Below are 23,577 nucleotides of genomic sequence, written 5' to 3' on the forward strand. Positions count from 1 at the left end.
TTTACCTTCTTGGTTAAGAACTCTACCAGAGCTTCCTTGGCTGATCTCCTCACCTATAAGGAAGGACCTATTTTAGTTGAAGATGTGGAGAAGAACACTGACATGAATGAAGAAAAAGTACTAGAGGATGCATTTGTTTTACACTTTGATGGATCTTACAAAAAAAGTTTAAATAAAAGTACAGGAGGAATTGTCATTTATGATCCTGGAGGAAAGGAGATTCGAAAAATGGGAATTTAGCTCGAAGCCAGCAGTAATAATGAAGCTGAATATGCAGCCCTCTTCGAAGGTTTGAAAGTATGCATTAGTCTGGGTATTAAGAGACTCAAGATTAAGGGAGATGCTCTGTTGGTTGTGAAGCAAATTTTAGGTGTCTCGAAGGTTAAGCATGTTCATTTGAAGAGATGGATAAGCGCGGTGAAGAAACTGTTAAATCAATTGGATGCCTGGACACTCCAGCATATTGAAAGAGGTAAGAATGTAAATGCACATGATGCTGCGCAGGAAATTACAGCAACTTATGCTGATGCAATAGGAGTGCAGGAGCACTTATACAAAGGAAGGGAGACATTGGCTTGTGAGGAAAGCTTCCTGTTAACTGGTAAAGTGCCTGAAGAAGTTCAAAAACAAAGAAAATACAGATTTATTAAAAGCTGTACTTATTATTGTCTGATAGATGATGTTCTTTACATGAAAGGGGCTGATCTGGTGCTTAGAAGAATTCCCTGGCATGAGGAAGTTTTTCATATTCTACAAGCTAATCATGAGGGAGTATGTGGAGGACATTTTGCTTTCAAAATCATGCTGAGGAAAATACTTACAGAAGGGTATGTGTGGCCATCCCTCTAGAGAGACATAAGACATTGGTGCAAGTCATGCCTACAGTGTCAGCAGATAAGTAAGAGGATCGTACATCCAGAACTCAGAAATATCATGCCTGCTTATAATATTTTTGAGAAATGGGGAATAGATGCCATTGGTCCTCTACCCATGACAGCCAGGGGAAATTGTTATGTATTGACAGCTGTGGATTATTTGACGAGATGGGCTGAAGCACGCGCAGTACGGGCAGTCAATGCAAAATCTGTATGTAAATTTGTGTATAGGATATCTGCTGTAAATTTGGTGTGCCACTGGAGCTGCTTTCTGATAGAGGTTCAGGTTTCAGGAGTGAACTGATGGATTTATTATGTGGTAAGCTGAAGATTAAACACAGATATGCAAGTCCCTATTATCCTCAATGTAATGGGATGAATGAAAATTTTAATGGGGTGTGTACTAATATCATGGGAAAGATCATGAGAACACGTGAGAAGGAGTGGGACCTTGCTTTGCACTGGGATTTATGGGCTTACAGAGTTGCAGTAAAATAAGCACCCAGTTTTAACCATTTCATCTTGTTTACGGGAAAGAAGCTCTATTACCCTTGGAAGTAGAAATTCTTGCATTACAGATGTTAATGAAGATAAACGAGGATTCAAATTCTACTTTCTAGAACCGCTTATTGCATTTGTAGGAAGCACAACTAGACAGACAAAAGGCGGTGGAACATTATGATTTAATTCAAGAGGAGAATCAGAAGAGAGCAAACAGGAAATTCAGGAATAAGAAAATCGAGGAGGGTGATCTAGTTTTGAGATACAACAATAGTCTGGACACTACCTTCAAGAAGAAATTTGTGACCAAATGGGATGGACATTTTCGTGAGACGAAGAATTCAAAAATGGCTCATATCAACTTGAGAATTTGGATGGTCAGTAGCATAAGAATAGAGTCAATGGCTTCAGACTAAAGAAATACTTTCATAGGATCATGAGTGTGGGCAGATGTGAACCTACTGTGATGAGATCAAACAAGCCGGAAGACCTCATGGATGAGGATATCTCTGAAGAAATGCAAATCTTATATAGCCCTATCTGCAAGACATGAATGTCTGCAGACTCGGGGATGGGCAAAATGATAGGACAAAACCTGTATCAAGTTTTGGAGCAATGTATACAGCTGTGGGTAGGCACATAGTTATACACATCCAGGGTAGGTGTGGGCTTTTGGCATTTGTGAATTTTTCCTTCACAAGCATGATGGACTAATGTATAGTTTTTTGAGACAATAAAGTATGTTTTGCAAGCCCTTCATGGGAAATGATGAAATGCAATGTGGTTGTACCAGACCTCCAGAGCAAGGGTATCTAGTGTGTGGTCATGTGAAAATGTTTTTTAGGTCATGTAAAATCAAGTCATGAAGAGTTTTTTTTTTTTTTTTCCTGAGTCAATGTGGTCTTGCATGTTACAGGAATTTGATATGTTCTAGTGTCCATGTCAAGGGGCTTTTCATGTCGGTGTACGGGGGTGAATGCAAGTCTTAATGTGCATGCTAATGTGTGTGGGAATTGTGTGACCAAAGGTCCAAAATGTGCATTCAATGTGCCTTGGGGGATATTTGCATTTTTTAAATGGAAGAGTGGTAAATTCTACGTGATGACATGGCTGGAAAATCTAGAAGGGAATGTATGCATGCAAGGTGGCTACGTGATTAAGGATTGGGATGCTCTGGCTGACGAGTGGGCTGATATGTGGGATGGCGACTACCAGAGAGTTCTGAAAAATGTGGATGAGCGGAAGAGATGAGGTTGGGGGGAAAAAAGCGAAGGAGAGAGGAGAGGATCTGCTGGTCGATGAACGGATGGTTCACGGGCTCCAAATTGTTGTACAAGAGCACTGCGTCAGGGTGTAGAGGACTGTGATGATCTGAGAGAGCGATTGGGCTGTGTAGGGCTGTCAATGCGATGTGATGATCTGAAAAAAAAAAGCACAGGGCTGATGGGCTGTTAGCTGAGCGGAGAGCTGTAGTATGGAAGAGAAGAGACAGGCTGACGATTAGCTGAGCGGAGAGCTAACGGACTGATCGACATGAAGTACGAGTCGCTTATTTTTTTGGGCTGTGGGTTTGTTACCTTTAATCACGCACAAGTGTGCAGGCTGCGTGGGGGAGCTTAGCTGGAACAGAAGACAGATTGGGAGTTGTCGCTGCTGGAAGCACTCATGATGTGGCTGCTTACAATTCTGAGTATGAGGTACAGCTTGTGTGCACATGCAATAGTGACTGAATGGAAGTCATGATAGGGATCAAGGACTTTGATCGTTGAGGTTTCATGAATCTATAGGTGGAGGGGATGACTCGATGGATTAGCATTCTTGGGGGTTCTTTGTGCATGAGGATTCTGTACTAGAAGCATAAGTACGAGCTGTTTTACTTATACAAGCTGCTAGAAGGAGGTGTTGTAGATACATCATGTGTGGTTGATCTGTCCTACAAGGAACGACTGTGTGTATGAACAACTCTTGGTTGACACAGAGCTACAACAAGTCAAAGCCTTCTTTCCCCTCTTTCAAAGAGTTTGTGTGTTCCTGTGTGTGTTCTAGTCAGATTGTGTGGGAGATTGACTTGTTATTTGTGTACTCTGGATACCTGCTCTGGAACCTGGTTCATAAGCTCATCATCTACGAGCCCACATTGCAGTTGATCCCTATGAAGTGTCAGCTATTTGACGTGGTGAAGTACATAATTCCTGGTTGTCTTTCCTTTTTTTTCCTTATCAACGGAACGAAGGCACTAGTAAGTTCCACTCTTCTTTACCCACATAGAACCTATCAAGAAGATCAAGCAAGCCGTCATGCCTCCGCTGATTGAAGAAGAAGCGAAAGCTATTAAAGCATCTAGAGAACTCTACCTCTCTGCACAACAACCACTGATCAGGAAGATCAACTACTCCCACGTGCTCCTCTCTGCTACAGGCATCCGTAAGGAGGCTCCACCCTGGGTATGTTGAAGTCGCCTCCAAACAACCCAAGAGTCAATGTCTAGGAGGCTCTTAGTAAGCCGCCTCTAGAAAGCAAGGTGCTATTGTCTGCAAGCAAAGACGTTCAAGATCCCGATCCTAGAGTCACCCATCCGTAAACCAATCTTTATGGCCCGCCCTATGATAAGATCACCCCAATCAAACACATTGGGGGCCAAGGCCTTGGGAATAGGAATGCAAACGCCTCCACTCTTGCTTACTGCAAGGGATCAAACGTCCAGGCATGTCCCTGGGAGAAGACAGTGTCAGCGTATGATATCTGCTGGAGGTCCTAAATCAAGAGAAAATCGACTGCCCATTCTACCATAGCCCTTTGCAACCCCTGGCAAAGTGTCATCTGTTGGTGGCTGATGTCGCGCACGATCATAAAGCCTGTGCATGTTCCAACTCATAGGGAGCAAGGGGGTGGAGAATAAGGACCTCGTGGGTGGAAGCTTGAACAAGAACCTCTAATGTTTGCGACTTTGCCGAGGGGTTGGAAAGGGAATAGTCGATGTCTATGCAATAGCGCATCAAAGGCATGACATGCTTGATGCCCACCTTCAAGGCCCACTGCAACATAAAGGAGACCTCTCTACCCCAAGCAGGCTAGCACACTACTATAAGCATCGGGTGTGTAGCTTGCTTGAGTTGATTCTCTTGCCCTACATGGGAGCACAGATACTACTAGGCCCAATTCATGTCTGTCTGCTGCCAAGAAACAAATTGAAAGATAGTCGTGTCCCCGTGGAAAATCCACTACTCCCTCCCCTAAGGTCCAAGCCACTCCTCCATCATGTAAAGCATCCGGTACCTCATCATGAGATCAAGAAGCATAAAATCCTACTTCTCCTCTCCTGTGGAGGCTAAGTTGAAACCCCAGAAAGAACGAGATCAACTACTCCAATGGATCAAGGCAGCAGGATCAAAACCGTCACCTCCAAGGCGACGGGATAATCATTCGGGGCGTCGAGGTAGTTCCACGGTCCAAGCCTCCAAAACTCGCTAAAAGGACTGTCCTGGACGAGGCCTCAAACTATAAATTGAGAAAAGGCACCATCTACCTCAAACCGCTCCATAGAAATTGTGTCCTACACCGGGAATGAGACTAAGAGGAAAAAGCAAAAGACTAAGAAGAAGAAGTCGCAGCCTTACCCTTTGCCAAAGGCTGAGGCACAGGAGAAGGTTGGGACTTCAAGAGGAGAGGGGGGAAGGAGGAAACTAGAGGGACCGCTACAGTAGGGGGGGAAGTGGAGAAGGGGTGAGTGGAGGACTGGTAAGAGTGACCCCAGCGGGAGGAGCGGCAAGAGGCGAGGAAGCGGGGGAAGGCGGTGTTAGAAGGTCACTGCCCCACCTGTGAGCCCCCGATTTGAGGGGACAAGGGGGCAGGAGACCATAGGGGGTAGGGGAGGTGAAAAGGCAGAAGACCTACCTGTCAGGGAACCCGCGCTGCAGCGTGAAGGTGGCGCGACATCCTAGGCTCTCCTGGACCTGCGCACGGGCAGAGTTGGCAGCTGCAACAGCAGCCCATAAGCAAGGCTTATGGACCCTTAAATAGGGCTGGCCTAAGCCGGCCTGACCAGCCAGCAAAGGCCAACCAATCAGGTCGGTTGGTGGGCTGGCAGGTCGGTGCCTTGGGCAGGGAGCCGACTCCCTTGTCGGCCAAAATGAGGGGGCCTAGCCCCTCCTATAAAAAGCCCCCCCTTCCCCTCTCATTCCTCATCACCTGCACTTACAGCCTTGCACACAGGCAAGCGCACAGGGAGAGGGAGAGGAAAAGGCTCAGCATCATTGACAGCACACGGGCTGTTTGTACATGCTCACTCTTGAGCTTTTGTTGCCCACGATTGTGGAGGAAGATATCTGAGTGTTGTCCTATCTCTCTTTTAGTTTTCTAAGTGTTGTATGAGCTAGAGAGGAAGTGAGGTGTGAGTGATTCTATCCTCTATGTCCAACATGGTATCAAAGCTAGGTTCTAGAGTGGAGTACCTCTGCTAGAAGGTGACTCCAATCGACACTCAGGTTTGCTGTATATATTCAGTTTACTGTTCTTTATTACAGCAAGGATGGAGGACAAAGATTCTACTGTTGCCTCTTCATCCCCTTCTCTTCCTTCCTCCTCCTCCAGATTCCTCTCATTTACAATCCCGAACTTCGGAGAGTCACGGAAGCTAGACGGGTCAAACTACCCGATCTGGAAAATGAAGGCCCGGAAGTTGTGGAAGCTAACGACGGGCGTGGAGGCAAAATTGGAAGACTTGTTGGACAAGGGGAAGATTCTCATTCCAATGGATGGTGAAGGGCTTGAGAATTGGGAAGAGAGAGATGCCCACTCCCTAGCATTAATCATTGGGACCACGGCGGACTTTGTTCTTCTGCACATCTAGGTAGCCGAGACGTCTGTAGAGGCATGGGCTATCCTGAAAGATTTGTATGAAACGGACAATACATCTCGGATTTTGATGCTCCAACACCAACTATATAACCTGGACATGAATGAGGGAGACAATGTTCATGACCATCTGACAAAAGTCAAGATGGTGAGGGACCAGCTCGCGGCAGTTGGTCAGAAGGTAGAGTCAAGTCAACAGGCACTGTTGACCTTACACAAGCTACCTAGAAGCTTTAATAGTTTCGTGACTACGGTCACTGCAGGGCAGAGGACCAAGCCTCTCACCTTCGAGGAGCTTGGGCCTTTACATTGCAGGAAGAGGCTCGAGAAAAGCTGTTTATGCAATCAGACAAGAAGGCTCTCGTGGCGAGGGACAAGCCCGGCAAGGGTAAGTTCAAAGACTCCAAGAACAAAAACAAGACCGAGGATGCAGAAAAAAAGAGGCAGATGAAGTGCTTCTACTGTGAGAAGCTTGGTCATTCCGCTAAAGAGTGCCGCAAGAAGGTGGACCTAAAGAAGAAGAAGTCCAAGACCAAGGAGGAGCCAAAGACCGAATCGGCAGACGTTACGACCGGCGCACTCTTCATCATCACTGAGTACTGCTTATGTAGTCAGTGAGTACTGCTTATGCAATCAGTGAGGGAGAGGAAGGTTGGTATGTGGACAGTGGAGCTTCAAAGCACATGTCCAACAAGAAGGAATGGTTCAAAACCATGGAAGGTACGCATCCCAATTGCAAGGTCACTGTTGGGGATAACCAATCATGCCCTGTGAAGGGTGTCGGTAGGATTCCGTTCATTACGACTGCAAGAAACGAGGAGCTGATTTCCGGTGTACTGTATGTACCGAATTTGTGCAAGAACCTATTGTCTGTCAGTCAAATGGACAAGCACAATATGTTGGTATTATTCGACAACGGCAAGGTCACTGTCACATCCAAGGCAAACGGACAGGTGGTGGCTCAAAGTGTTGAGAAGCATGGGCTATATCAGCTCAACCCTCTGTTGGTGCACGGGGACCATGGAAAATCCAGATTATGGCACAAGCGGTTCGGTCACGTCAACTATCGCACTCTCTCCGGGATGCAAAAGACAAAGATGGTGGATGGACTTGCACCGATTGCAGGCAATGATCGTGTCTGCAGGGCTTGCATGGAAGGCAAGCAACACAAGGACAAGTTCCCACAGGAGGCCTCATCACGGGCCAAGAAGTGGGATATAGCAAGGAGTCCAAGGCCTACTGCCTATTCGACCTAGACAAAAAGAAGATCCTTATCAGCAGGGATGTGATCTTTAAAGAGACCAAGCCACAACCTGCCGAGGAGGTTTCAGAACTTCTAGCGTTACCCCCACACAAAGTCACCATCCGCGAGGTGGAGCCAACTAAAGACCCCGAGGAGGAGGAGCATGCCATTCCAGAGCCAGCTCCCAAGTCAACTTCATCAAAAGTACCTCCATCTGAGAAGAAGCTACCTCAGTGGTATTTAAAGACGTTAGCAAACTCACGGGTCACAGACATACCCGAGAGCAGTTCCGGAGTGTGGCGGTCTCAAAGAAACATGAAGACTCCCTCCGTGAACTTCGCTTTGGTAGCTCAACTTGCGAAGCCCCGTTCCTTCCAGGAAGCGAAGGATATACCAGAATGGCAGGAAGCCATGAAGTTGAAAAATGACACCTGGGATTTAGTGCCCAAACCAACCAAGCAGAAAATCATCGGGACTAAATGGGTGTACAAGCTTAAGTTCAAGTCAAATGGGAGCTTGGACAAGTACAAAGCAAGATTGGTGGTGAAAGGCTATGCACAGTCAGAAGGACTTGACTTCGACGAGACCTTTGCCCCACAGCTAGGATGGTGACTATTCAGACAGTCATTGCCTTGGCTGCTCATCACAGTTGCCCTATTTTTCAGATGGACATCAAGTCTGCATTTTTGAATGGTAGCCTGGAGGAGGAGGTATATGTGGCACAGCCACCAAGATTTCAGATTCTAGGATCCCCATCAAAATTCTGCAAGCTGAAGAAGGCCTTATAGGGGCTGAAACAGGCCCCCAGAGCTTGGTACCAGCGGATAGATGTTTTCTTTCAGAAGATAGGGCTTCAACTGTAGGATCGAATGAAAGAGAGAGAGAGAGTGCAAGTAGCAAAGAGTCGCACGAGTCTTAGCCGTCAAAACTAGGATAATGAAAAATAGGAGTACAAGGTACTTATACCTAGACCTAAGACTAAGTGTCCTAGGTGTCACATAGGACTAAGTGTCCTATGTGGCCTAAAAGGCACTATCACTACAAGTGCCTACATTTATGCCTACAAGGCACATACCATGGCCTATAGGGCATCACTAGAACCACCAGAAGATGGCCTACAAACCCCCCTCCATGGGATGGGCTGAAGTACTCTGGAAACGTCTCAGAATACGTGGTATTTTCTGGTCTTGCTGGCACATGTTCATCAAAAAGGATATAGCCACCTATGAATGTACATGGGGTGTCAGATCATGTAACAAAGGGAACCAAGTGTAAAGCATGTCGGAAGACTTCGAACTTGGGACGAGGAAGTGCCTTTGTAAACATATCTGCTATGTTGTCCTCTGTGGGAAGATAGGACAACTCTATGTCTCCTGCTGACAACCGCTCCCGAACATAATGATAGTGAACTTCAATATGCTTGGTACGCGCATGAAACACTGGGTTACGCGCAATGGCCAAAGCACTCTGGCTGTCAGTGTAGACAATAGTGGAGGATGTCTAGCAAATACCAAGATCTGTACGTAACTGTCGAAGCCAAACACACTCTACTGTAGCGGTGAAAGCTGCCCTGTACTCAGCCTCACAGCTAGACGTGGCAACTGTTTGTTGCTTCTTGCTGAGCCAAGAGATACATGAATTGCAAAGAAAAAAACAATTGCCAGTATGTGACACTCTGGTGTCGGAACATCCTGCCCAGTCACTATCCGTGTAAGCATGCATGGTAAGTGAACCATGATCACCATAGAAGAGGGCTAAATCCTGAGTGCCTCTGAGATATCTGAAGACTCTCTTCACTGCCTGCCAATGCTGTGAACCGGGCATGTGCATGGATCTAAGAGTGATATCACATGGTGGGCTCCCATCATGAGCTGAGAATTTGAAGCTTGCAATCCTCAAACTGAAAACGATCAAGGAGCTGTCCAATATACTTGGACTGAGACATCATGATACCCCCCTCAACATGAGCAAACTGAATGCCCAAATAATAATGGAGCCGTCCCATGTCTGACATATCGAAAATCTGCTGCAAATCAGCCTTGAAAGCTGCAAATTGCTGAGTATCTAGGCCCATGATGAGCATATCATCCACATATAAAATCAACACAAAAAAATCAGATCCACTCCCACGGACATAAAGAGTGGGTTCTGTGGGACTATTCTGAAAACCAAGGGATAGTAAGTGTGCATGAATTTCGGCATACCATGCCCTAGGTGCCTGCTTCAAATTCTAAGCCGGCATACCTTATTTTCAGAATTAACAACCTCAAAGCCAGGAGGTTGTGTGACATAGACTTCTTCCTGCAGATCCCCATGAATAAAAGCAGTCTTGATGTCAAGTTGGTGCACTTGCCAATGATGATGGGCTGCAATGGCAATGACACATCTAATGGTAGTAATCCTGGATGTGGGAGCAAATGTCTCCTCAAAGTCAATGCCTTGTTGTTGGGCATACCCTTTTGCAACAAGACGGGCTTTGTATCGATCTATGCTGCCATCAGATTTCCTTTTTAATTTGTAGACCCACCGCGTTCCAATGGCATGCTTGCCGGAAGGGAGATATACTAATTCCCATGTGTCATTTTTTGCAATAGATTGTAACTCAGCTCTCATTGCATCCATCCACTCTTTGCTGTCAAAAGCATCTTTATGGCACAGAGGCTCTTCATTGCAAGCTGTAGCAAGGAGTGCAAACTCAAGAAAGTGACCATGCTGTCTGTTCCCTGATCTTGTCCGGGCAGCAAAACGCTGATCTTGTTTGCTGTCCCTCAATGTATCAAGAAGCCACCTGGGAACTTGCCTTTGCTGTCTATTGACAGCTCTTTCTTCAATGACTGCATCATGAGTAGTGGGATCATTTTGTGCCGGAAGAGAAACCTGCAAATCAGCATGAGGTTGTGGCTGATTATTGCTTAGTGGAGGGCCTGCAGGAGGCTCATGTTGCTGGTCAAAATCCTCTTCTGATGATGGCAGAGGTAACCAAGATTCAAAGGCATCAAACATGTCAACATCTGGCTTTGCTTTGCAGTCCACAAGAGGAGAAGCTGAATGTTATCAAAGATCACATCTCTACTGACAATAATCTTCCCAGTATTTGGTTGATATAACCGATACCCTCTCCTTTCCTAGCTGTAACCAATAAATATGCATTTGATTGCCTTGTCATCAAGCTTATGTCTCAGCTGAGATGGTACATGAACATATGCAAGAGACCCAAAAACTCTCATGTGTGAAAGTGAAGGCTTCCCGCCTTTCCATGCTTCATAAGGTGTAATAGTCTTCAATGCCTGTGTAGGTGATCTATTCAACACATAGTTGGCACACATTACTACATCAAGCCAAAATTTATTGGGCAAAGACTTGGCCTTAAGCATGCATCTGGCCATCTCCATTGTGGACCTGTTTTTCCTTTCAGAAACAGGATTCTGCTGAGGAGTGTAAGGAGTAGTGCATGAGTGAATAATGCCCCGTGAAGACAGAAATGCATCAAACTCCTTTGACATATACTCTCCCCCCCTATCTGTGTTGAGGGTGACAAGCTTGCATCCTGATTCATTCTCAACCATACTCAGCCATCTCTGAAAGCATAAGAAAACTTCAGATTTGGCCTTTAAAGGATATACCCAGCAATATCTTGTGAAATCATCAATGAGAGTCATGAAATACTTATACCCCCCAATGGCATTTGTCCTCATTGGGCCACAGACATCACTGTATACTATTTGCAATTTCCTTTGTGAGAGTTTTGGACAATTCTTTTGAAAAGGAAATCGATGCATCTTACCCAAAAGACAACCCTCACACACATGTTTGAAAACTGTGTGAGTCTGAGGTACATCATTTGCCATCTGCTGTGAATGTAGCTTTGCAAGAGCTCTATAATTGAGATGGCCCATTCTCTCATGCCAAAGATGACTTTCAGCAAGCTGTGAATCTGAAATAGCCAATGTTTCAATAGAAAGTGCAGCTGAATGATGATCAAGGTGATAAAGCCCTTTTTGCAAAGTGCCAGTGAGAACTATGGCATTGTCATCACGAAGATCATAAACTAGACATCTGTAGCCATCAAAAATCACTCTGAAACCTGAAGTAGCAATTGCTGAAATTGAAATCAAGTTGACTTCAATGCCAGGCACAAAAAGAACATTTGTCAGAGTGACAGGATGGCTTGAAATGCATGTGAGCTGCACATCTCCAACTCCTTTTATAGCATATGAAGCATTATTAGCACATGTAACAGTCCCCCCTCGAGATGCATCAGCTAAAGAATGAAACAACTGTATACAAGATGTGACATGCTTGGAAGCACCACTATCAAAGTACCACGACTGAGCATCATTAGCAGTAAAGAATGCATCAGCTTTGGAGGGATCAAATGAGCAATGGACAGCTCATGCCCAATCATCCTGAAGAGCATGTGCATGTGAAGCATCTTCTGGCTCATGGGATTCAATAGCATGAGAGGCATTGACTGTCAATCCTACTTTCTTTTTCTCTGAAGCAATGCGCTTCCTCCATTCTGAAATGTCATGTCCAAGCTTGCGACAATAGTTGCATATTTTCGTCTTTGCCTTATCTGCTGTATTTTTAGATGCATGGGAGGAATTGCAGCTGCTATGCGCAGATTTTGGCTTGCCCATAGGCTTGGAAGCCTTGCCTCTTCCTGTCTGCTGCGAAGCAAATGCATGATCAGGAATAATGGCTTGTCTATTAGCTCTACTTTGCTCTTCCTGCAAAAGCAAAGTAACTAGCTGATCAAAAGAATAGTGGTCTGGATTACCCATGGCCACTAATCGAAGGGTTGTAGCAAACCCTTGATATGTATCTGGCAGTCCATTCAATGTGGTACTAACAAGCTATGAATTTGGCACCACCTCATCAATGTTGGCAAACTGTTCCATGAGGTCCTTGACCTTTGTCAAGTATGCATCCATTGACTCACCTTCATTCACACTGACTTCCTAAATTGCCTTCTCAAATATGCAACACGAGCTTCATTGCGAATCTAATAGAGAGAAGCCAATTTATCCCAAGCATCCTTTGCTCTCCTGCAAGACCGGATGTGTGGAATAATGATTCTCTTGCATGATAAAGCAATGCATGAATGTGCATTTGCATCTCTTGCATCCCATCTTTACTGTTCTTGAGTTGGAAGAGCAGCAGCAGGAGTGCTAGAGGAAGAGGCATCAGGAGGAGTACCCCCTACAGAAGGACCAGCAGTGGAGGCAACCACTGTAGCATTGGCTGGCCTCAAATCAGGCCCCAGAAACAATATTCCACAAATGCTTTGCAACAAGAATATGTTTCATGAGATAAGACCACATCGGATAGTTGGTGCCATCCAACTTATCATCTTCACAAAGAACTCCAAATAAATCTTGATTGTTCCCAACCATAGCAAATGTGATACCCTGAAAAAGACTTGAAAACCCAAAAGCCTCAAGGCTATCACTGCAAAAAGCTGGCTGTCCAAAAGTGACAGCAAATATCTGCAAATTTCAGACCCAAATCAAAGGGCAAATGCAGATCTGACCCAAATGCGACTGTGACAGGCAATGTTCACTGCAAAAAATAGCAAATCTGGCAAAATCCCCAAATTTATTGAGGGCAAATAGGCCAAAAAGAGGGCAAATGCAGAAAAGCCCCAAATTTTGCTGAAATTTTTGCAAATGTGACCCAATGTATGCAAATCTGACTCAATGTCCTACAGAAGTGACTCAATGTCTGAAAATCTGGCTCAATGTCCTGCAAATGTGACTCAATGTACTGCAATCAAAAAAAAATTGCAGACCGAATCCCGAATCTCTAGTGTTCTTGCAAGAAGTTGCAACTAGAGGAGATGAAAGGTATTGAAAGCCCCAAATTTGCCAATGTCCTGCAAAAGACTTCACACGTGCCAAACCTGTACGGAACTCTCGGGACAAGTACGAGCTGTACGAACAACTGTTTTGTACGGAACATGTACGGTGTAGTTGTACGGATGTACGGAGCAATTCCAGTGTACGTTGTACGTACAATCGTACGGATCTGATACAATGTACGGATGCATGTACAGTGTACGAAATTTACGGATGCATAGTACATTGTACGTTTGTACGACGGTGCATGTACGGAATGCAGTACGGCGAAGTACGAAACGCAGGTACGTAGATGTACTATGGTTCAAGTACGGAGCTGAGTGTACGTCTGTACGTCGATGCATGTACGGAATGCAGCACGACGAAGTACGGAACACAACGTACGGCTGTACAAAAAGTGCAGCGCAATGGAGCACAATACGGCGCAGTACGGACGTACGACGCATGTACGTAACATGTACTATGTATGGGATCCAACGTACGATGGCGCAGATACGTACGGAGGTACGACTCGTACAAATCCGATGAGTAGGAGACGAGTCTACCTTAGCTCTGATACCACTGTAGGATCGAATGAAAGAGAGAGAGAGTGCAGGTAGCAAAGAGTCGCACGAGTCTTAGCCGTCAAAACTAGGATAAGGAAAAATAGGAGTACAAGGTACTTGTACCTAGACCTAGAACTAAGTGTCCTAGGTGTCACATAGGACTAAGTGTCCTATGTGGCCTAAAAGGCACTAACACTACAAGTGCCTACATTTATGCCTACAAGGCACATACCATGGCCTATAGGGCATCACTAGAACCACCAGAAGATGGCCTACATCAACGGAGTCCATCAGAGGCAAATCTCTATCTCGACACACAGGGGGATTTGCGGCTAGTATTGCTTCTATATGTGGGTGACCTCATCATTACTGGGGATCATACGAAGAAGATTGCTCAGGTCAAGAGACTTCTTATGGAGGAGTTCGAGATGATTGACTTAGGCATACTTCACTACTTTCTTGGGATTGAGGTGAAACACGGAAAGAGCAATATCTTTATTTCACAAGAGAAGTATTGCAAGGAACTGCTCAAACGCTTTCAGATGGAAAATTGCAAAGCTGCAGTGACTCCCATGGAAACAAGTCTGAAGCTCATCGCTATATCGACGCTTGGTGGGGAGTTTGCTTTACCTCACCAATACTCGACCAGACATTTCCTTCGCAGTTGGATTGCTCTATCAGTTCTCTGCCACACCCAAGAAGGCTCATTGGGACGCAGGTATGAAGGTGCTAAGGTACTTGAAGGATACCGGCACCTACGGCATCACTCATACCAGAGGCATCAAGTTGGGAGGTTTCTATGATAGTGATTGGGCAGGTGACATTGATACCCGGAGATCGACCTCTGGATATTGTTTCTTACTCTCATCAGGAGCCGTGCCATGGCTGAGTAAGAAACAACCTACTGTCGTCCTTCATCTACAAAGACGGAGTACAGGGCTGCCTGTACAACGGCATGTGAAGCATTGTGGCTCAAGTGGATCTTGGAGGACATGGATGTGGCCCAAGAAGATGCGACTGCAGTTATGTGCAACAACCAGAGTTGCATAGCGATCACCACGAAGAAGTCATAGAGTTGATATACTGCCCAACCAACGACAACATCTCAGATGTCTTGACGAAGGCGCTTCCCAGGGAGCAGTTGGAGCACCTCATTCGACGCATGGGGATCGGCCCACAGTTGTGACATTGAGAGGGGGTGTTAGAGGGTCACTGCCCCACCTATGAGCCCTCAATTTGAGGGGACAAGGGGGCAAGAGACCGAACGGGGTAGGGGAGGTGAAAAGGCAGAAGACCGACCTGTCAGGGAACCCGCACTACAGCATGAAGGTGGCGCGACATCCTAGGTGCTCTTGGACCTGCGCAAGGGCAGAGTTGGCAGCTGCAACAGCAGCCCATAAGCAAGGCTTATGGGCCTTTAAATAGGGCTGGCCGGCCTGACCAGCCAGCAAAGGCCGACCAATCAGGTCGGTTGGTGGGCTGGCAGGTCGGTGCCTTGGGCAGGGAGCCAACTTCCTGGTCGGCCAAAATGAGGGGGCCTAGCCCCTCCTATAGAAAGCCCCCCCTTCCCCCCTCATTCCTCATCACCTACACTTAAGCCTTGCACACAAGCAAGTGCACAGGGAGAGGAAGAGGATCAGCATCATTGACAGCACACGGGCTGTTTGTACACGCTCACTCTTGAGCTTTTGTTGCCCACGATTGTGGAGGCTCTATTTCAATTTTCTGAGTGTTGTATGAGCTAGAGAGGAAGTGAGGTATGAATCATTCTATCCTCTATTTCCAACAAGCGGAGGGGGAGGGGGAGGGGTGTGGCGGGGGGACATTAAGGAAGCGAAGGGAGGGGGGCGGGTGGGTTTGGAGCGACAAACTCTCCTGTATTGGGAAATTGAAAAAAATCTTGCCCCTCAACCGTCTGAGGCCATCCTGAGGAGAATCCATCTGCCTGCTCCCCTAAGATGGGGGTGTTTTCTACGTCGAGCTTGCCACCTGCGAGTTTTTGCAACCCTCTTACCAAGCTCCTTTCTCTCCACCCTGGTCCAGGCCACCTCGGACCAAGAGGTCTGGGACTCTTGCTACTGCTTTGACGGATGTTGAGCTCTACCCTCACGAAACTCCCATTCCTAACCCTGGTGGGGCTGGGGGGAGATGGGGTGCCTGCCGGCTTGCCTCCCCGAGATAGACCCGCGCCAAATGGCCCATCTGTCTAGACCAAAAGCAATGACCTAGAAGGCTTGGAACCTCCACCCTCTTTGGAGCACTCACCCAACAAGTGTCTCAAGGAAGATCTCCTCTGACAGAGTCTCTGGGGACTCAACAATCACCCTAAGATGCCGGACCCCATGATCTGCCAACATTGAAGCTGCCGAAGTCAGTGGGGCATCACCTTTTGGATGGGAGGATGGAGCAGGCACTCCTTTGGAAGCTCCGAGAAGCGGAGCGTCACTGTGCAACACGTAGTGCGTCTAATCCATGTCGTTGACCATGAACCCATGCTACCAAGGAATGAAACAAGCCAAGTGCAGGCCAAAGAAGATAAGACTCTTCTCCACCAAAGCCTAGGTGGTATAGGGGAAGCTCAACTGAGAAACGAAGACTCCCCTCCTGTAGACGCTAACCTCCTGAATATTGTCACCCTCTAGCGCGAATCTTGCTTGTATCTAATCCTGGACCTGACTCCTAGTAGGCATAAGCCCGACAATCCGGCCCACCAAGGTTTTGTCCTGAAGAGACTGGACGGCAATCTGCACCTAATGTTTGTCCTCCGGAGAAAGTAGGATCTTGACGGTTGAGGGAGTCAAGGGTCTAGCCAGACCAAAGGTCACCTCCACGAAAAGGATCTCCAAAATCAAGAACAAAATACATCGAGCTGCTGACGAAGAAAAAAAGGGGAAGGGGAAAAGGAATAAAAAGAAGCTCGAAGGAGAAGCTTCTGCCTTCCAACCAGGCCCACTGAAAACGGAGCTAAAGCAGGCTGAAAAGTCCTGCTTCAGTCCAACAGAAGGCCAGCTGATACACGACCAGCCAGCGAAAAAGACCACACAAAATATAGAGGCACCAACTTTGAAGTTAGATCATCAAATCAAGAATGTTGCATGAAGGGGTGTCAGTCCAGTTCCAACAAAGTGTACATATTCTCAAAAATCTTATCAAGGAAGGTAGCCTCATGATGAGTTTGACTCACCAATTGGTGGAAAGGGTATGAAGGGAAGGGCCAAAAAGAAGGCAAAGGACATTGAGTCACCTCTTGTTGGGAGAGGAAAATCTCAAGGACAAAGGAGGCAGCAATAGAGCAAGGCTATGTTGAGGCTGATCTAACACCTCCTCCCAAGAAGAGTGGTGCACATCAAATTAGCCCACAATACAATTCACAAGAGGAACTATCTTCTTTACCTAAAAAGAAGAGATCAAAAGGATATTGCAGTCCTCATTTAGACTATCTTCTATGGGAAAGAGTATAAACCAAGAGCTTGCTATTAGGATTGAAGTAGAGGACATTTCAAATGAAGCAAAGCATTTTGAGAATCAACAGTTGTCAATAACAAAACAAGTATCAGCAAGTACTAGAGCACTCTTGATCATCTCAAGAAATAAAGGCATTTCTGAGTTTGGTACACCAAAATCCTTGGGTGTTCTTACGAGTTGGTACAATGAGGATGACACTGATGCTATGCACTTCCATCTTATAAATAAAGGGAAGGTATGTGATGTTGTTGTTATGGAATCTCTTTTTTGTGAAGATGTTTCTACACCTATGGAGTTTGCAAGAGCAATAAGTCAATGCATCAAAGACAACAAAAACATTATCAGGTACTGAAGCATATCACTTTTGCTCCCTCTCAACCTATGCAAGTGCTGGCTTTACGACTCCAGCAATCAAGGAAAAAAACAGCCTTGAACCAGGCTGCTGCCAAGGGGGAGAGGAGCCCTTCAAACCCAGCTGCAGCCAGGGGCTGCTACTCCACTCAAACAGCATGAAAGGAAGTTGGTGCAGAAGGCACAACAGCCCTGAAGAAAGGTGCCTCAAAACAGCATGGAAGGGAGCTGAAAAGGGAGTCACAACTGGTAAAAGAGGATGAATGGTGGGGTAGAAGGGCAGCAGGAGTGCAAGCAATGCCCATAAGAATGGGGAGAGGAGGAATGTAACCGGCTTTCAGTTTCCTAAAGGGCAGTAGACCATAACGTGCATTGCATATTCATTATTCACAGCCACATTGCATCATTTCCAACCACTTAACTTTAAACAATACCACTTAGAAACAACTTGAGAAATAACTGGATGGAGGCTAGAATGCCCCTGCTCAATGAAACCAAGTACAAGACACCACACTGGCCCCAAACACTTGGCGCCCCTTCCTGTATTTATTTAATTCTTTAGGAATGAAATTGGTACATACAACAAGGGCTCTCCCTTGTGCTCTGCCCCACGAGCAATTCCACTGTCCAAGCCAAACCTTCGCTATAAACTGCATTCCATCCTAGTGCACACCCTAGCACCCAAGTGCCAAGGCAAAGCTAAGGCATTCGCCATTTGTCCATGACCAACTGTAAAAGTATCCAAGCATTCCACAAAGACTGTAACCAACTGTTAATGACCAGGCATCCAGACACTTCCCAAAAATCTCCAAATGCAATCACATGAAAAGGATAGCGACAAGAGAACTCAAACCAGCTTCAACTGACTTCAATCCAGCTCCGAAACACCTCCAGAAGCACATATCCAGCGGTGAGGCTAGCAGGAGTAACAGACAGCTAGGAGAGGGAAAGGAAGAGAGTGATTACGAGCTGGAATCAAGGAGAGAGAAAGAGCAAGAGGATCACGGGCAGGAAAGGGAAGCGATCAGCCAGCAACCTGCCTTGGGGTGTGTGCAAGGAATCGTATGATCAACTGCACAACAGCCCGTTCAATCTGGAAATCCATCCGTACAAATAGCCAAAGGTTGTACAATAGTAGCAAGTGCTACGTACAACGTACAATTATGGCCTTGGGATTTGTGCAACGTGAAACAGTCGTGCAGCCTGCGTTGAATCATCCGTACAGCCAGCAAATAAACGTCCGTACAGCCAGCAATAAAGACCTCATACAACAGCGTTGAAAGGACCGTACAGCAGGTACATACTCCTTCAATGCAGTTCCTACAGTCCGTACAGCGAGATGAGTGCAGGCCAAGAAAATGCAAGGAGTCAAGGCTTCCTTGGAATTCGTACGGCGTGCCCCTCACCTCGGGATACGTGAAGGAAGAAATAATCCAAAAAAGAAAACATACCTTAGCCTTGGAAGGAGAGGAAGAGGGTAGGTATGCATGAGGGAATGCCACGTGGCCCCCTCATTAAAGCTCTAACCCTTGCAAACCAATGGAACATTGGTTTGCCCGGTACATTGGTTTGCCCCTCACATTAAAATCCTAACCCCTTCTAACCAATGAAACATTGGTTTCCTTGGGCCCAACTTTAAGACCCCTCTAAACCTTGCCTTGCCCCTAGCAAGTAGGCCTAGTGTGTGCACTTAGGGAGTTCTGGGAAGTGTCTCTTCCCCTGGGCTAGCCCCCTAAGCCAAAGTAAGTCACGGTTCATAACTTCACGTCCCCGTGACAAGGAAGCAAGGCAGGGAGGGGAAAAAAACTTTTTTTTTTGGGGGGGGGGGGGGGGGGGGGTGGGGCGGGGGCGCAACTCAGCATGGCAGGGAGAAGTGGTGGGGTAATTCCAAGACTGAGTCAGACTGTTCTGGTCAGCTACTTTAAGAGTCAATCAGCCTATTCTAGAGGGGGACTTCCCTATTAAAGGAGGCCATATGGAGGTCCCCAAAGCAAGTTCATATTCTGCAGCAGTCCTCAGCCATATGGGGCACTACCTGTTGCATGCCTACATCCAGTAGGAGATCAGGAGTGTGTGCTGGAAAGAGCAGCCTGAAGAGCTCAACAACCTAAACCAAGCTACCGATCCTATCAAGGAGCCCCATGGTGATCCAGGAGGAGTTCTACAGCAGTAGGAGCAGTTACTAGTGCACAAGGGAGAGCCATAGCTGTACCAGACAGCAAGTAGTGGCTTACTGAAGTGCAGGTTTTGTACATGATCGACATCATCACAAATCAAAGGTCAGAGAATACACCTGAGGAAAATGTCGAAGAGCTATCTCATCTGCAAGGGCCTTGGTACGGTACATCTTTGATGGTGATGTGATAGAAGCTCCAAGGCAAGAAGCTTGTATATACCTGATGATCCCACCATGTTGTTGTGACAACTGCATTACCATGCAAAAAATCATGCATCCAGTAGGTTCAACTCATAGCTAGCTAGTAAAAATGAATTTGTAGGACTAAATATCAAAAGTTGGAATGACTGATAAGATCTAAAAGAACTCATTACTCTGGATAAAGCCTCTGATATGCCAATATGCACATCATCAAAGCTGAAATTTCTAGTCTCATATTCTCTTCCTGGAAGCAATTACATGAGCTCAATTAGCAACATATAACCCACATTGTCACCCTATCTATGTAGCACAAAAGTGATCATAACACATAAAAGCAAACCCTCACAGACCGATAAGATTGATTACAACATTTGACTTAGCAATTGCAGCCTTCATGGAGTTCTCATCTCTTGGATCAAATTTGATTGGTACAATCTGCATACCCAAAGAAACGAAATGGTTACAAAACAAGAGTACACATTCTATGAAAGATTTCATAATTACAAAATCCTTCAAATCTTGTACAAAATACTGTGTCCTCTCTCAGCCTTCAGTTAGCTATCCTCTAAAGCCGGTTCTCTTTCACCCTGTCAGCCCTCCATTCCATCCCACTAACTCTGCTTACTCCTCCATCCAAGCCCTCTACAGGAGTAGTAGCAGAGACAAGCACACGAGAACTCTGAGCTTACTGAGTGCCTTGCTCACTTCAAGGGCTAGCTTAAGTGCAGTGCAAGGGAAAAGGAGAGGCAAATTGTGCAAGAGGTGAAAATAGTACACACTTGAGCATGAAAACTTTCAAGGTATTAACACCTGCAAACAGCTGCATTTGTAGCACCTACAACTACACTACTTGGGAAGATCTACCCAAGGGATAAGCATTTCGTGGATTCACCTGATCAAATTTTCAATTAATTGCCTCTCCTCCTTCACAACTCATGTCTGTGGTTCTGACTAAAATTTTACACGAGCTCCAAAATCCAGATCTAGAAAGACAGGTCGGACAAGAGAACCCACTAGAAATTGGACAATTGGCTAAAATTTGGGATTAAAAATACAACTATGCATGTGCTTTCATTTCAAAGGCAGTACATATAGGATATGAGGAGGGTGCAATCTCATTCATGAAAAAGAAAAGCCTCATGTACAAATCATCTGCAAAAGCAAACATTATTCAACAAACTCACAAACTGAAGGTACGAAGATCTGAAGAGTCAAGGAGCTCGCTTCAACTCAAATCAAAACAAATAGTTGGGGAACTAGCTAGAGCTTGAGAAGCTAGGAAACAAGGTAAGTGGGCAGTTGACTAGGAAGGAGAATTGAGTTTAAGATTACATTTCCGCCTAAAACTGGCTAGATGGTCAATCTGCTAAATTTCTCCTTTTGTGCTTTAGTTTCTAGCTTTTCGTGCAGAATTTGCTATAAGACAAAAGCCTTAGCATCAAGGAAAACAGTCGGGACATTATGCAATGACCTGTTTTTGAGTGACTCTAAGTCTCAATTTCAAAATTTGATGCCACCCTACATTGGAACATTGCAACAATATTTTTAATGGGCCATGTCCTTTTCACTACACCAAATACAGAAGAGCTTTGCAATGAACCATAGCAAAGATAAATTCTTGGGCTCAGGAAAACAAGTGACTTGAAAGCGAAAGGAGATCGAGAGCAAGCCACACAAACGTAGGTAATAGAAGAGATAAGGAAAGATACAAAAGGTGAAGGTTTTATTTGAGTGGCAAAACCTAAACCTATCCACTAACCGTAGTTAGGGATCCTAATTGTGGTTAGGGGAAAAAACCTCCAATGAGGGAAAAGTGCCCCTAACTCATTTATTGACTATACATTGGTCACTGCCATAAATTATGGCGATAATTCCAACACCCCCCTGCAGTGCCAATGTGATGATGTACAAGGAAAAGATCAATCACCAAAAGGAGATAAGTTCAGGGCATTGCGAAATGCCTCAAAATTCTCGTGTGGAAGTGCTTTAGTGAAGATGTCTGCAACATTGTCATGTGTCGAGACATATATCATATTGATTTCCCCTGCATGCAACTTCTCTCTAACATAATGATAATGAACCTCAATGTGCTTCATGCGAGCATGAAACACAGGATTCTTTGCGACTGCTATAGCACTCTGACTATCAATGAGAATCGGAGAAGGACCCTCCAATGATAGATGAAGATCAGCAAATAAGCGGCGTAGCCACACACACTCAACTGTTGCTGTGAAAGCTGCCATGTACTCCGCTTCACATGAGGAAGTAGCCACGGTAGATTGTTTCTTACTGAGCCAAGAAATGCAAGCATGTCCCAAAAAGAAACAATTACCACTTGTGGATTGCCTAGTGTCATGATATCCAGCCCAATCTGAGTCACTGTAAGCATGCATCTGCAAGTCACTCCCCCTGGGAAACATCAAGCCATAAGACTTTGTGCCTTGCAAGTAACGGAAGATGCGTTTTACAGTTTGCCAATGTGCTGTCTTTGGGCTGTGGGATATACCTGCTCACCTGCGATACTGCAAACTGAATATCGGGCCATGTATTGCACAAATAAATGAGGCATCCAACAGCCTGGCTGAAGAGTGTGGCATCTACTGATTCACTTGCATCATACATAGTAAGCTTCAGCCCTGGCTCCATGGGAGTGGCTGTAGACTTGCAATCTTGCATGTTGAACCGATCCAAGAGCTTTTGCACATACTTGGATTGAGAAATAATAATGCCACGTCTCTCTTGTATAAACTGGATCCCCAAATAAAAATGCAACATGCCTAAATCTGACATGTCAAACATAGCTTTCAATTCACCTTTTGAAATCTGCAATTTTTTCTTCATGCAACCCTATGAGCAACATGTCATCTACATAAAGAATGATGACCAAAATATCCCCCCCCATCCTATTTGATGTAAAGGGTACTTTCAGTTGGACTATATGAAGACCCTTGCTAGTCAAAAAGGCATCAATCTTGGAGTACCATGCATGTGGGGCTTGTTTCAACCCATACAAAGCTTTATTCAGCTTGCAAACTTTACGTGCATTACCCGAAATTTCAAAGCCACGAGGTTGTTTGACATAACCTCTTGCTGTAAATGCTGATTTTCAACGGGTATGTCATATGCGGAACCCAAAGCAATGGGTAGTAATCCCTCAAAAACATCATCTGATGTGGAAGAAGCTGGAACATTGTGTATGTGCTGAATTTTCTGAAAAAGATCTCTGCTAACAAAAATCTTGCGTGAAGCAGGATTGTAGAGACGGTAACCTTTGCTCTCTGCACTATACCCAACAAATAAGCATTTAAGTGCCTTGTCTGACAACTTATGTCGAAACTCAACAAGCACATGGGCATATGGAACACATCCAAACACACGAAAATGTTCCACTGAAGGCTTCTCCTATGCCAAACTTCAAAAGGAGTCTTTGTTTTCAAAGCCTTAGTGGGACCCCAATTCAAAACATAGTTGCCACACATAGGACCCTCAAGTCAAAACCGGTGAGGCA

General features: G+C 45.6%; 2 protein-coding genes across 2 annotated transcripts in view; one reads left to right on the forward strand and one right to left on the reverse strand.

Annotated features, from left to right (window-relative positions):
• LOC147905942 (NAD(P)-binding Rossmann-fold superfamily protein) overlaps nucleotides 1–23,577 on the reverse strand; it is a 120,778-nt gene that overhangs the window by 76,281 nt on the left and 20,920 nt on the right. The window contains exons 5-7 of the mRNA XM_087375754.1: nucleotides 20,420–20,504; nucleotides 20,243–20,313; nucleotides 19,986–20,117 (exon numbers count right to left, since the gene is read on the reverse strand). Of these exons, the coding sequence (XP_087231880.1) occupies nucleotides 19,986–20,117; nucleotides 20,243–20,313; nucleotides 20,420–20,504 (288 nt within the window). The remainder of the gene's footprint in view (nucleotides 1–19,985; nucleotides 20,118–20,242; nucleotides 20,314–20,419; nucleotides 20,505–23,577) is intronic.
• Nucleotides 1–23,577, forward strand: part of LOC147905943 (ATPase GET3B-like) — a 221,915-nt gene that overhangs the window by 63,367 nt on the left and 134,971 nt on the right. The window lies entirely within an intron of this gene.

Source organism: Dipteris shenzhenensis, chromosome 1 (genome assembly GCF_047967505.1).
Source record: "Dipteris shenzhenensis isolate YYH24624 ecotype China chromosome 1, Dip_SZ_1.0, whole genome shotgun sequence".
Classification (NCBI taxonomy): Eukaryota; Viridiplantae; Streptophyta; class Polypodiopsida; order Gleicheniales; family Dipteridaceae; genus Dipteris; species Dipteris shenzhenensis.